This window comes from Budorcas taxicolor, chromosome 15 (genome assembly GCF_023091745.1).
Source record: "Budorcas taxicolor isolate Tak-1 chromosome 15, Takin1.1, whole genome shotgun sequence".
NCBI lineage: Eukaryota > Metazoa > Chordata > Mammalia > Artiodactyla > Bovidae > Budorcas > Budorcas taxicolor.
Genome location: NC_068924.1, coordinates 76,565,003 through 76,578,157, shown reverse-complemented (window position 1 = coordinate 76,578,157; position 13,155 = coordinate 76,565,003). Strand labels below are relative to the sequence as shown.

General features: G+C 37.7%; 1 protein-coding gene across 1 annotated transcript; it reads left to right on the top strand.

Annotated features, from left to right (window-relative positions):
- The first annotated feature begins 7,489 nt into the window (after window positions 1-7,489).
- On the top strand, window positions 7,490-8,455 carry LOC128060706 (olfactory receptor 10AG1-like). The gene has a single exon (XM_052653086.1). The coding sequence runs from the start codon at window positions 7,490-7,492 to the stop codon at window positions 8,453-8,455; it is 966 nt and encodes a 321-aa protein (XP_052509046.1).
- Window positions 8,456-13,155: the final 4,700 nt, after the last annotated feature.

The following is a 13,155-nucleotide window of genomic DNA, read 5'->3' as shown; positions in this document are numbered from 1 at the left end:
GTCAAGGAAGACTTCCCTGTCTGCACATGTGCAGGAAGTTCTTAGGGGTTGAAAAGAGAGGGGGCCCACCCTGTAATAAGCGGACATGCATCCATACACCTCTGTGGTGGGATCCATCTTAGAAAAAAAATGTGCACTCCTCTTGAGGAGGATCCAGGGACCAGTCAGGTTGAAGGAAGAAGCAAAACAATTGGCCAAAGGTAAACGAAGCCCCGGAAGGACGGTCCTATGTGTGTGATTTACACACCTCCACAGTGCACTCCTCCTCACCCAGGACACACCCCTTCCTCTCAGGGTGTGTATCTCTGCCTGGTTTCTGATGTACTGCACTCCTCCTCACTAGAGACAATGTCCATACTCTTTCTTTCTGGGGGTGCATCTCTGCCCTGCTTCTGAGTTGGATAAACAAACTGTTTTCCTGTGTGATCTCCCATGCATTGAGCGATATCTCTAATAGTAAAATTTGTACCTGTTTTTACAGTTTTTCTCTTCTTGAAACATTCTTGCTTTCAGCTAGGGCAAGAGTCAGAAATGCTTTAATTCTAGCCCCTGGTGGTCTTGTGGCTAGGACGCTTGGTTTTCATCCCACGCACCATCAGTTCAGTTCAGTTCAATCGCTCATTAAATTACCTATAATATGGAAAGCTCAGGAAGACTAACCTACTGTCCAAAGGAAAAAAAAAAAAGAATCAATTGAAAATGACTGCAAGATGTCTCAAGTGATGAATTTAGCAATGCCTCCCATAATCTCTTAATAATAGCCAAGGTCTTGAAATAAAATATAGCTAAACAAAGGTTGAGTTAAATACAGAGTTTCAGGGCTTCCCTGGTGGTTCAGATGGTAAAGAATCATCCTGCAGAGGAAGACCTGGGTTTGATCCCTATCTTGGGAAGATTCCCTGGTGAAGGGAATGGCTACCCTCTCCAGTACTCTGGTCTGGAGCGTTCCATGGACAGAGGAGCCTGGTATTCTACAGTCCACGGGGTAACAAAGAGTCAGACACGACTGCGTGACTTTTACTTTCACACACAGAGAGTTTCAACAAATACATAAAACCTGTAAAAAATGCACTGAAATTTCTAGAGTGAAAGGTAAGAAGAAAGGAAATGAAATGTAATTAAAAGTAAGTGAAATGAAAAATTAATAGGATTAGATTTACAGTAATTTGGACATGGTCAAAGAAATGTCAGTGAACTTGAATTCAAATTCTGGAAAGAATAAAACCCATAAAGTGAAAGAAAGTGAAGTCGCTCAGTCATGTCCGCTCTTTGCGACCCCATGGACTGTAGCCCACCAGGCTCCTCCATCCATGGGATTCTCCAGGCAAGAATACTGGAGTGGGTTGCCATTTCCTTCTCCAGGGGATCTTCCTGATCCAGGGATCGAACCCAGGTCTCCCGCATTGCAGGCAGACGCTCTAATCTCTGAGCCACCAGGGTGCTCACTAAACCATAAAGAGTACTTTTAAAATGATATAAAAAAGTCACGGCCTCAGGAACAGGCGGATTGTCTAAAATTGTCTAAAATATGAATAACTGAAGGCCAAGTGTAAAGCACTAACTATAGTGACAGAACAATTTTCAAATTTCTTAGAAATCATGAATATATGTACTACAGTGAGCCCCTTTAGAATGAATAAGAATAAAATCTATCACACCATAGTGAGACTGTTACAGAATGCAAGATTGTGTCCCTGATGCACAGTGAAGCGAAACACAGCTGAAACATCCCAGTTTGGAGCAGAGAAAGCTTGACTTCAGGGCCATGCAAGAATACGTGCCTCATACTCCAAAAACATTTGGAACTCTGACAAGTGTTTTAACAAAACATTTTTAAAGACCAGATGAGGGAGAGGTCCCAGTGTACATGGTCAGCTCATGTACAATTAGGTATTTGGTTAATTCTGAGGTAGCAGAGCAGCTAACATTATCAATCATTGGGTGCCAGTAGGTCTGGAAATCAAGCAGCTAATTTCTTCCACTTGGCAGTGGTTAATAGCATTTGAGGACTTCGCTGGTGGCTCAGCTGGTAAAGAATCTGCCTGTACAGCAGGAGACCAGGGTTTGATCCTTGGGTTGGGAAGATCCCCTGGAGAAGGGAATGGTAACTCACCCCACTGTTCTTGCCTGGAAAATCCCATGGACAGAGAAGCCTCATGGGCTACAGTCCCAAAGAGGAGGACATGACCGAACAACTAACACCTGACTTCTTCAGCATCTGAAAAACCCAGGAAATACATGTGAACTACTATTATCTGGGTACTTCACAGAGGAGCTAGACAGAGGATTTCAGGGAGGTGCAATAGGAGTCCTGATCTGTTAGACAAATGACTACTTAAAGCTAAAATATTGACAGATAAGTTGGGATTATAATATACATACAAGCATAATATATGACATCAATAACACAAAGAATGCATCTGAGGACCTGGCAGAACACTGTTACAAGATTATGACGTGCGCAAAATGTCAGGTGTGACGTGCTTGATGTGAGACATGAAGTGGAATGTCGAAAGCTGTAAACAGAGATCAAAGTGGAACAATTTTAACTGTAGGCAAACATTGATATCTTGCACATATTAAATTGTAAGCTCTGAAGCAATCACTGAAATAATAATACAAAGTCAGAATAAGATATCAAATGTAAAATATAAAACAATTAATTCCAAAATTGGCAGAAGAGCAGCAAAACAAAAGAATAAATGGAAACAAATAGGAATTTATAGTAAAAAAAAAAAAAAAAAAGAAAATGTTAAACAAATACGGACTAAGCAGTTCAAGTGAAAGGTAAACATTAAGATTTAAAAAGCTATATGTTCAATATCAGCCACCTTGAACTGCATTTTGAATAAACAGATTAAAAGTGATTGAAAGTAAAAGAAATGAAAGAGTGAGATAATTTCCATACAATAAATTGTTAATAAATATTTTTGAATGTGCAAAAATGGAGAGAAGAAAAGAATGAGATAATATATAAATAAGAAAGAAAGTGAGATCTTTGAGATCTCATGGACTGTAGCCCACCAAGCTCCTCAGTCCATGGAATTTTCCAGGCAAGAGTACTGGAGTGGGTTGCCATTTCCTCCTCCAAGGGATCTTCCCGACCCAGGGATCTAACCCAGGTCTCCCGCACTGCAGGCAGACGCTTTACCATCTGAGCCACCAGGGAAGCAAGGAATAAGAAAAACGTGTGTATATATATATATATATATATATATATATATATATATATATATATATATATATGTTATCGTGCAAGTATGTTCAGCATGGGGGGTGTGTGTGTGTGTGCTAAATAACTTCAGTCACGTCGGATTATTGGAAACCCTATGGATTATAACTCTCCAGGTTCCTACGTCCAAGATTTCTCAGGCAAGAAAACTGGAGTGGGTTTCCATGTCCTCCTCCAGGGCATCTTCCCAACCCAGGGATTAAACCCTGTGTCTCCTGCACCTGTAGGTGGGGTCTTTAGCACTAGCGCCGTCTAGAGTGTGTTCTGAGTATAAAGCAAATCTTTCAAAATCAGAAGCAAAGACACCTCTCAAAGAACACTTTTGAAATAGGAAAGCATTTGTTAAGCAGCAGTAAGATGGGAAAAAATGAATCAGACATTTGCTTGTACTATATGTAGTTTATCTTGTTTCCCTGCTTCATCCATAACCTTCCGTAAACAAATACAGGTTTTGTGTTGTTGTTGTTGTTTTTTTTTTTTTTTGAAGATTGCATTTTTTTTAAAATTTTTTGAAGGCTAATTACTTTACAATACTGTATTGGTTTTGCCATACATTGACAAGAATCAGCCATGGGTGTACATGTGTTCCGCATCCTGAACCCCCCTCCCTCCTCCCTCCCCATCCCATCCCACTGGGTCATCCCAGTGCACCAGCCCCGAGCATTCTGTCTCATGTGGAACCTGGACTGGCGATTCGTTTCACATGTGATAATATACATGTTTCAATGCCATTCTCCCGAACCATCCAGCTTTTGTTGGTAATAAGAATATTTTCCAGGTTCAGGAAGAGATTTTTGTAAGAATTCCCCCTGGCGATGAGTGTTGTGTGTGTACACGGGGCGAGGGGGGCGGGATAGAAGACGCATCTTCTGTTTTCTGGCTACGGGGAGCTCGTGTCAGAGCCTAGTCATGATCCTCAAATTCTCACCGTGTGCACACTGGGCATTTAGGGATCCTTTCCCTAGGAATAGCATGGTTTGAGTCACAGGGTACCTGGTCAAAATTCTGTGTATAACACAGTCATAAGGTTCCTGCTGGCACATGCTGCTTGATAAGTGTTTGCCCTAAAACCTGTGGGGATGGTAGGGGCACATGATTCAGAGTCAGAAAACATAGAATTTATTCCTTTACTTAAAGTTAATTTCTACATTTTTGGCAGTGAAAGTGGGATCCAGCCCATAGAGGTCAGTGTTAGGTACTATTTGAAATTACCTAACATCCCCAATAGAACTGTGGTAAAATAATTGCAAGGGAGTATAACCTCCTGACTAAGGAAAAACACTGAGGCTCAAAATTTGAAGAAATAGTCTCCTAATACAGTGGAGATGAGCAGAAATCCAGGCCTGGAAAATGACTCTGTTACAGGAACAATAGCAAAACTTAGTCTGTAAATATTAGATTCATGCTTGAAGTGATTCTTTCCACAAAATATACGCATGTGGGTTGAAACTGAGAAATGTAAATTACTAAATCTTTCAATGAAAAAGAGGAGTTTTTAATTTAGAGAATTTTATAAATAATGGTTGTTCTTGGGACTGGCAGTCCAGTGGTTAAGACTTCACCTTCAAGAGCAGGGGATGCAGGGTCCATTTCTGGTCAAAAAACCAAAAAACATGAAACAGAAGCAATATTGAAACAAATTTAATAAAGACTTTAAAAATGATCCACATTAAAAAAAAACTTCAAATAACTTCAGATAACATAGTTGTTCTTAATTTTTGTTTATAGGTTTCATTAATGAGCTGTATGTGTCTATTCAGGGATTCCCAGGGTGTCTGAGAGATAATCATGCTTTAAATAAAATAATCTTAGTTTTGCTTAAAGGTGAGAGAATAAGTAGAGCATGTTCAGATGACAACGATGCATGTTTTTTTTTTTTTTTAAAAAAAAAAGACTATTCAGAGGAATTATAGAGAATAAAATAACACAGGTAAGAAATCAGTTGATAAAGAATTTGAACATTTTCCTGCTGGACTGTTGGACCATTCAAAGTGTTTCTTCTTCTAGGATATCTTTGCCCGCTGACTGTATTTAGGAAATGGAGAAGGCATGAAATTATATTATGTGGAAAGCCTGAAGGAAAGTCTGGTCTACCATGGAAGAATTGTTTGCAAAAACACACTAACTTAATTGCCAACAGGAGCATTTAACTAGCAATTTAGATGTACAGAGGGAAAAGAAATATTCCCTTGAGGAAGAAGTGAGGAGTTCCTCTATAAAGAGCCTTGCTTTATGAAAGCAAGTTAAGTTCCTGTTTAAAAATCTTACAGATCTTAAACAATGCAACATTTTAAGATATATTAAAAAAAATTCATCAGCAAGAATAAAGTAACCAGAAAAATTTGAAAAAGGTAAATATAAACTATTATATATTAATATTCTATTTTAATTCCAGACAGTTTCTAAATTTCAGGATCAAGACTTAATAAATAATATCAAACAACTATGGGCTTTCTCTTGTGGCTCAGATAGTAAAGAATCTGTCTGCAATGCAGGAGAACCAGATTTGATCCCTTGATTGAGAAGATCCCCTGGAAAAGGGAATGACTACCCATTTCAGTATCCTTCCCCGGAAAATTTCACCAACAGAGTAGGTAGGCTGCTCTCCATGGTGTCACAAACAGTCCGGCATGACTGAACGACTAAGACACATGTCCAACAACTAAAATCATGAGTATATATGGGTTGAACACCTATTTATTCTTTAAGATATCCTTGTTTAAGTTAGATTTCCTACTTTCTGCATTAAAAAGTTACTGTGTTTGAAGCATTTGAAATATATGCTTTTAATGTGTCTATTGCTAACATAATACTAACATTAATATTATTCATTTCAAGAAATAATCTATTAAAACTGTAATCAAAGAATGTTGTATTGCATTCAAATTAATCAAACATATTTTGATAAACTGACAATAAAGTAAATGTTGCCATTACAACTAAAATAATTTCAATGAGAAAGAATCACATTTTATTAGTGAATTTCCTTCTATAGAGCTTCCTGAGTGGCACTAGTGGTAAAGAATCTGCCTGCCAGTGCAGGAGACATAAGAGACACGGGTTCGATCCCTGGGTCAGGAAGATCCTTTGGATGAGGGTATGGCAACCCACCCCAGTATTCTTGCCTGGAGAATCCCATGAACAGAGGAGCCTGGCAGGCTACAGGGTCACAAAGAGTTGGACGCAACTGAACATCTGAGCACTTCCCTCTATAGGGGAATATATGAAGCATTTTTCACACCCTAATTATAATTTCCTAGAAAAGAATATTTAACTTAACCTTTTTGGTTGATTTTTATTATTGTTTATGTTACCCGATCAAATCAGACCACAAACAGGGAAGGAATTGAACACAATATCTGACTACATTTGTGAAACTTTTATATGTATTGATCTTTCTTTTCCTTAGGAACATTTAATTTTGGCGGAAAAGTATTCAAATGTCCAAAATTACTGCTGCTGCTGCCGCTAAGTCACCTCAGTCTTGTTCGACTCTGTGCGACCCCATACATGGCAGCCCACAAGGCTCCTCCGTCCCTGGGATTCTCCAGGCAAGAATACTGGAGTGGGTTGCTATTTCTTTCTCCACCAAAATTATAGGATTAAAAACAGTTAAATGTCAAAAAGTTGTGTTTTTAAGCAATGAGATGTATTTTAATTCAGTAATTTGGAATTCTGATCAGTGGAACCTTATCATCTTCAATATAAAAGCTTTGTCTCTTGCAGTCTTACAGTTTTAACTTTCTCACTCCTTAGAAAATCACTTCTAATAATAATTTCTACTTTTAAGTTAATTCAGAAGCATTTATGAAGCAGTAAATTAGGGCAGAGCTTTATGCCATATCTTTATAAAATGAATTATTAGATATAATGTTAAGGGTAAAAAGTATATATAAATAATCAATAGAACATTGTGTTAGATGTTTTAGACAAGATATTATATTATAAACAAGATTGATTGGGGAATAAAAATCATGGAAGTTAGACAATTAATTGATATTTTGACTGTAAGAAGTAGTTTATCTGCTTTCTCCATTCTCATGCCATAATTTAAATTAAAATAATGAGACATATAGATTTTATTAGAATGTAGATGTAACATTATAAATCATTTCAGATTTTTTTTTCCTGCAGATGAGTTTATAGCTCCTGAATTCAAATCAAATCTCCCCAAATCACAGAACACGTGTGTCAGAAACAAACTGAGAACTTATTAGAACTAAAGCCCATGTCCTAGTCCAATTGTACAAAGAGAAAATGCAGTCAAGAAATGTAAATTTAGAGAGAGAAGACCATTTGAAAATTACAGAAACAAATCTCACTATCATGATGGACTTTGTCCTCTTGGGTTTCACTGATATTCCCCAATTTCAGTTGTTTCTTTTTGGGATATTCTTAGTCATCTATGTGATTATCCTGTTGGGGAATGGCACCATAATTCTAATAACCAGGCTAGATGCCACTCTTCAGACACCCATGTATTTTTTCCTCGGCAATTTTTCCTTCCTAGAAATCTGTTATGTATCCATCACTCTTCCCAGGATGCTCATGGACCTTTGCACCCAGAAAGGAACCATTTCTTTTTTAACTTGTGCTACACAAATGTGCTTCTTCCTTATGCTGGGAGCCACTGAGTGCTTCCTCCTGGCCGTGATGGCCTACGACCGCTGTGTGGCCATCTGTTACCCTCTGCACTATCCCCTGGTCATGTGCCCCAAGGTCTGCATCGGGCTGGTGGTTGCCTCCTGGATCAGTGGTGTTCCAGTCCAGATAGGCCAAACATGCCAGATTTTCTCTCTGCCTTTCTGTGGCTCCAACACAATCAATCATTTCTTCTGTGACATTCCACCATTATTAAAACTGGCTTGCGGAGACATCTTTGTGAATGAGATGGTGGTCTATATATTTGGTATAATGTTTGTCACTGTTCCCTTTTTGCTGATACTTGGATTCTATATCAGAATTATCTCCACCATCCTGAAGTTGCCAGCAAACACAGGACGGACCAAAGCTTTCTCCACTTGCTCTTCCCACATCACCGTTGTACTTTTATTCTATGGATCAGCCACTGTCACCTACTTAAAGCCTAAATCGAATCAGCATGAAGGTATAGACAAACTGATATCTCTTTTCTACACCATTTTGACTCCAATGTTCAATCCTATCATATATAGTCTGCGGAACAAAGACGTTAGAAAGGCAATGAGAAAATTTCTTCCCTAATTGTCGGGATTATGAGACATTTGAAGTAATACAGAAATTATGCTGCATTTATGTATGTAATTTGTTCACAGGCTTGATTGAAATTTGCTGTTCAATATTGTCCCAAATTTTTAAATACAGCTCATGCTGTAATTTCCTTTTAGTAGGGAGTTATGTCTTCAAGGTTATGGCAATTGTGTTCATTTACTTAGCAATGTTTCACTTTTAAAGATCAGTTTTCTCCTTACTGTAAACTAGTAAGTAGAGATGTCTAAGGGGCTTCCCTGGTAGCTCAGATGGTAAAGCGTAAGGTGTGATATTCAGGATGTGCTATAACTGAAAGAATGACATTTTCCCTTTTTTTATGCCTTTCTTTTTTTTATTTTTATTTTTTTTTTTAATTTTAAAATCTTTAATTCTTACATGTGTTCCCAAACATGAACCCCCCTCCCACCTCCCTCCCCATAACATCTCTCTGGGTCATCCCCATGCACCAGCCCCAAGCATGCTGTATCCTGCATCAGACATAGACTGGAGATTCAATTCTGACATGATAGTATACATGATAGAATGCCATTCTCCCAAATCATCCCACCCTCTCCCTCTCCCTCTGAGTCCAAAAGTCCGTTATACACAGCTGTGTCTTTTTTCCTGTCTTGCATACAGGGTCGTCATTGCCATCTTTCTAAATTCCATATATATGTGTTAGTATACTGTATTGGTGTTTTTCTTTCTGCCTTACTTCACTCTGTATAATCGGCTCCAGTTTCATCCATCTCAACAGAACTGATTCAAATGTATTCTTTTTAACGGCTGAGTAATACTCCATTGTGTATATGTACCACAGCTTTCTTATCCATTCATCTGCTGATGGACATCTAGGTTGTTTCCATGTCCTGGCTATTATAAACAGTGCTGCGATGAACATTGGGGTACATGTGTCTCTTTCAATTCTGGTTTCCTTGGTGGGTACGCCCAGCAGTGGGATTGCTGGGTCATAAGGTAGTTCTATTTGCAATTTTTTAAGGAATCTCCACACTGTTCTCCATAGTGGCTGTACTAGTTTGCATTCCCACCAACAGTGTAAGAGGGTTCCCTTTTCTCCACACCCTCTCCAGCATTTATTGCTTGCAGATTTTTGGATCACAGCCATTCTGACTGGTGTGAAGTGGTACCTCATTGTGGTCTTGATTTGCATTTCTCTGATAATGAGTGATGTTGAGCATCTTTTCATGTGTTTGTTAGCCATCCGTATGTCTTCTTTGGAGAAATGTCTATTTAGTTCTTTGGCCCATTTTTTGATTGGGTCGTTTATTTTTCTGGAATTGAGCTGCATAAGTTGCTTGTATATTTTTGAGATTAGTTGTTTGTCAGTTGCTTCATTTGCTATTATTTTCTCCCATTCAGAAGGCTGTCTTTTCACCTTGCTTATCTTTTCCTTTGTTGTGCAGAAGCTTTTAATTTTAATTAGATCCCATTTGTTTATTTTTGCTTTTATTTCCAGAATTCTGGGAGGTGGATCATAGAGGATCCTGCTGTGATATATGTCGGAGAGTGTTTTGCCTATGTTCTCCTCTAGGAGTTTTATAGTTTCTGGTCTTACATTTAGATCTTTAATCCATTTTGAGTTTATTTTTGTGTGTGGTGTTAGAAAGTGATCTAGTTTCATTCTTTTACAAGTGGTTGACCAGTTTTCCCAGCATCACTTGTTAAAGAGATTGTCCTTACTCCATTGTATATTCTTGCCTCCTTTGTCAAAGATAAGGTTTCCATATGTGTCTGGATTTATCTCTGGGCTTTCTATTTTGTTCCATTGATCTATATGTCTGTCTTTGTGCCAGTACCATACTGTCTTGATGACTGTGGCTTTGTAGTAGAGCCTGAAGTCAGGCAGGTTGATTCCTCCAGTTCCATTCTTCTTTCTCAAGATTGCTTTGGCAATTCGAGGTTTTTTGTATTTCCATACACATCTTGAAATTATTTATTCTAGTTCTGTGAAAAATATGGCTGGTAGCTTGATAGGGATTGCATTGAATTTGTAAATCGCTTTGGGTAGTATACTGATTTTCACTATATTGATTCTTCCGATCCATGAACATGGTATATTTCTCCATCTATTACTGTCCTCTTTGATTTCTTTCATCAGTGTTTTATAGTTTTCTATATATAGGTCTTTAGTTTCTTTGGGTAGATATATTCCTAAGTATTTTATTCTTTTCGTTGCAATGGTGAATGGAATTGTTTCCTTAATTTCTTTTTCTACTTTCTCATTATTAGTGTATACGAATGCAAGGGATTTCTGTGTGTTGATTTTATATCCTGCAACTTTACTATATTCATTGATGAGCTCTAGTAATTTTCTGGTGGAGTCTTTAGGGTTTTCCATGTAGAGGATCATGTCATCTGTAAACAGTGAGAGTTTTACTTCTTCTTTTCTAATTTGGGTTCCTTTTATTTCTTTTTCTGCTCTGATTGCTGTGGCCAAAACTTCCAGAACTATGTTGAATAGTAGCGGTGAAAGTGGACACCCTTGTCTTGTTCCTGACTTTAGGGGAAATGCTTTCAATTTTTCACCATTGAGGATAATGTTTGCTGTGGGTTTGTCATATATAGCTTTTATTATGTTGAGGTATGTTCCTTCTATTCCTGCTTTCTGAAGAGTTTTTATCATAAATGGATGTTGAATTTTGTCAAAGGCCTTCTCTGCATCTATTGAGATAATCATATGGTTTTTATTTTTCAATTTGTTAATGTGGTGAATTACATTGATTGATTTGCGGATATTGAAGAATCCTTGCATCCCTGGGATAAAGCCCACTTGGTCATGGTGTATGATCTTTTTAATGTGTTGTTGGATTCTAATTGCTAGAATTTTGTTGAGGATTTTTGCATCTATGTTCATCAGTGATATTGGCCTGTAGTTTTCTTTTTTTTGTGACATCTTTGTCAGGTTTTGGTATTAGGGTGATGGTGGCCTCATAGAATGAGTTTGGAAGTTTACCTTCCTCTGCAATTTTCTGGAAGAGTTTGAGTAGGATAGGTGTTAGCTCTTCTCGAAATTTTGGTAGAATTCAGCTGTGAAGCCGTCTGGACCTGGGCTTTTGTTTGCTGGAAGATTTCTGATTACAGTTTCAATTTCTGTGCTTGTGATGGGTCTGTTAAGATTTTCTATTTCTTCCTGGTTCAGTTTTGGAAAATTGTACTTTTCTAAGAATTTGTCCATTTCTTCCACGTTGTCCATTTTATTGGCATACAACTGCTGATAGTAGTCTCTTATGATCCTTTGTATTTCTGTGTTGTCTATTGTGATCTCTCCATTTTCATTTCTAATTTTATTGATTTGATTTTTCTCTCTTTGCTTCTTGATGAGTCTGGCTAGTGGTTTGTCAATTTTATTTATCCTTTCAAAGAACCAGCTTTTGGCCTTGTTGATTTTTGCTATGGTCTCTTTTGTTTCTTTAGCATTTATTTCTGCCCTAATTTTTAAGATTTCTTTCCTTCTACTAACTCTGGGGTTCTCCAATTCTTCCTTTTCTAGTTGCTTTAGTTGTAGAGTTAGGTTATTTATTTGACTTTTTTCTTGTTTCTTGAGGTATGCCTGTATTGCTATGAACTTTCCTCTTAGCACTGCTTTTATAGTGTCCCACAGGTTTTGGGTTGTTGTGTTTTCATTTTCATTAGTTTCTATGCATATTTTGATTTCTTTTTTGATTTCTTCTGTGATTTGTTGGTTATTCAGAAGTGTGTTGTTCAACCTCCATATGTTGGAATTTTTAGTAGTTTTTCTCCTGTAATTGAGATCTAATCTTAGTGCATTATGGTCAGAAAAGATGCTTGGAATGATTTTGATTTTTTTGAATTGATCAAGTTTAGATTTATGGCCCAGGATGTGATCTATCCTGGAGAAGGTTCCATGAGCACTTGAAAAAAAGGTGAAATTCATTGTTTTGGGGTGAAATGTCCTATAGATATCCATTAGGTCTAATTGATCTAATGTATCATTTAAAGTTTGCGTTTCTTTGTTGATTTTCTGTTTAGTTGATCTGTCCATAGGTGTGAGTGGGGTATTAAAGTCTCCCACTATTATTGTGTTATTGTTGATTTCCCCTTTCATACTTGTTAGCATTTGTCTTACATATTGAGGTGCTCCTATATTGGGTGCATATATATTTATAATTGTTATATCTTCTTCTTGGATTGATCCTTTGATCATTATGTAGTGGCCTTCTTTGTCTCTTTTCACAGCCTTTGTTTTATAGTCTATTTTATCGGATATGAGTATTGCCACTCCTGCTTTCTTTTGGTCTCTATTTGTGTGGTATATCATTTTTCAGCCCTTCGCTTTCAGTCTGTATGTGTCCCTTGTTTTGAGGTGGGTCTCTTGTAAGCAGCATATAGAGGGGTCATGTTTTTGTATCCATTCAGCCAGTCTTTGCCTTTTGGTTGGGGCGTTCAACCCATTTACGTTTAAGGTAATTATTGATAAGTATGATCCAGTTACCATTTACTTTATTGTTTTGGGTTCGGGTTTATACACCCCTTTCGTGTTTCCTGTCTAGAGAATATCCTTTAGAATTTGTTGGAGAGCTGGCTTGGTGGTGCTGAATTCTCTCAGCTTTTGCTTGTCTGTAAAGCTTTTGATTTCTCCTTCATATTTGAATGAGATCCTTGCTGGGTACAGTAATCTGGGCTGTAGGTTATTTTCTTTCATCACTTTAAGT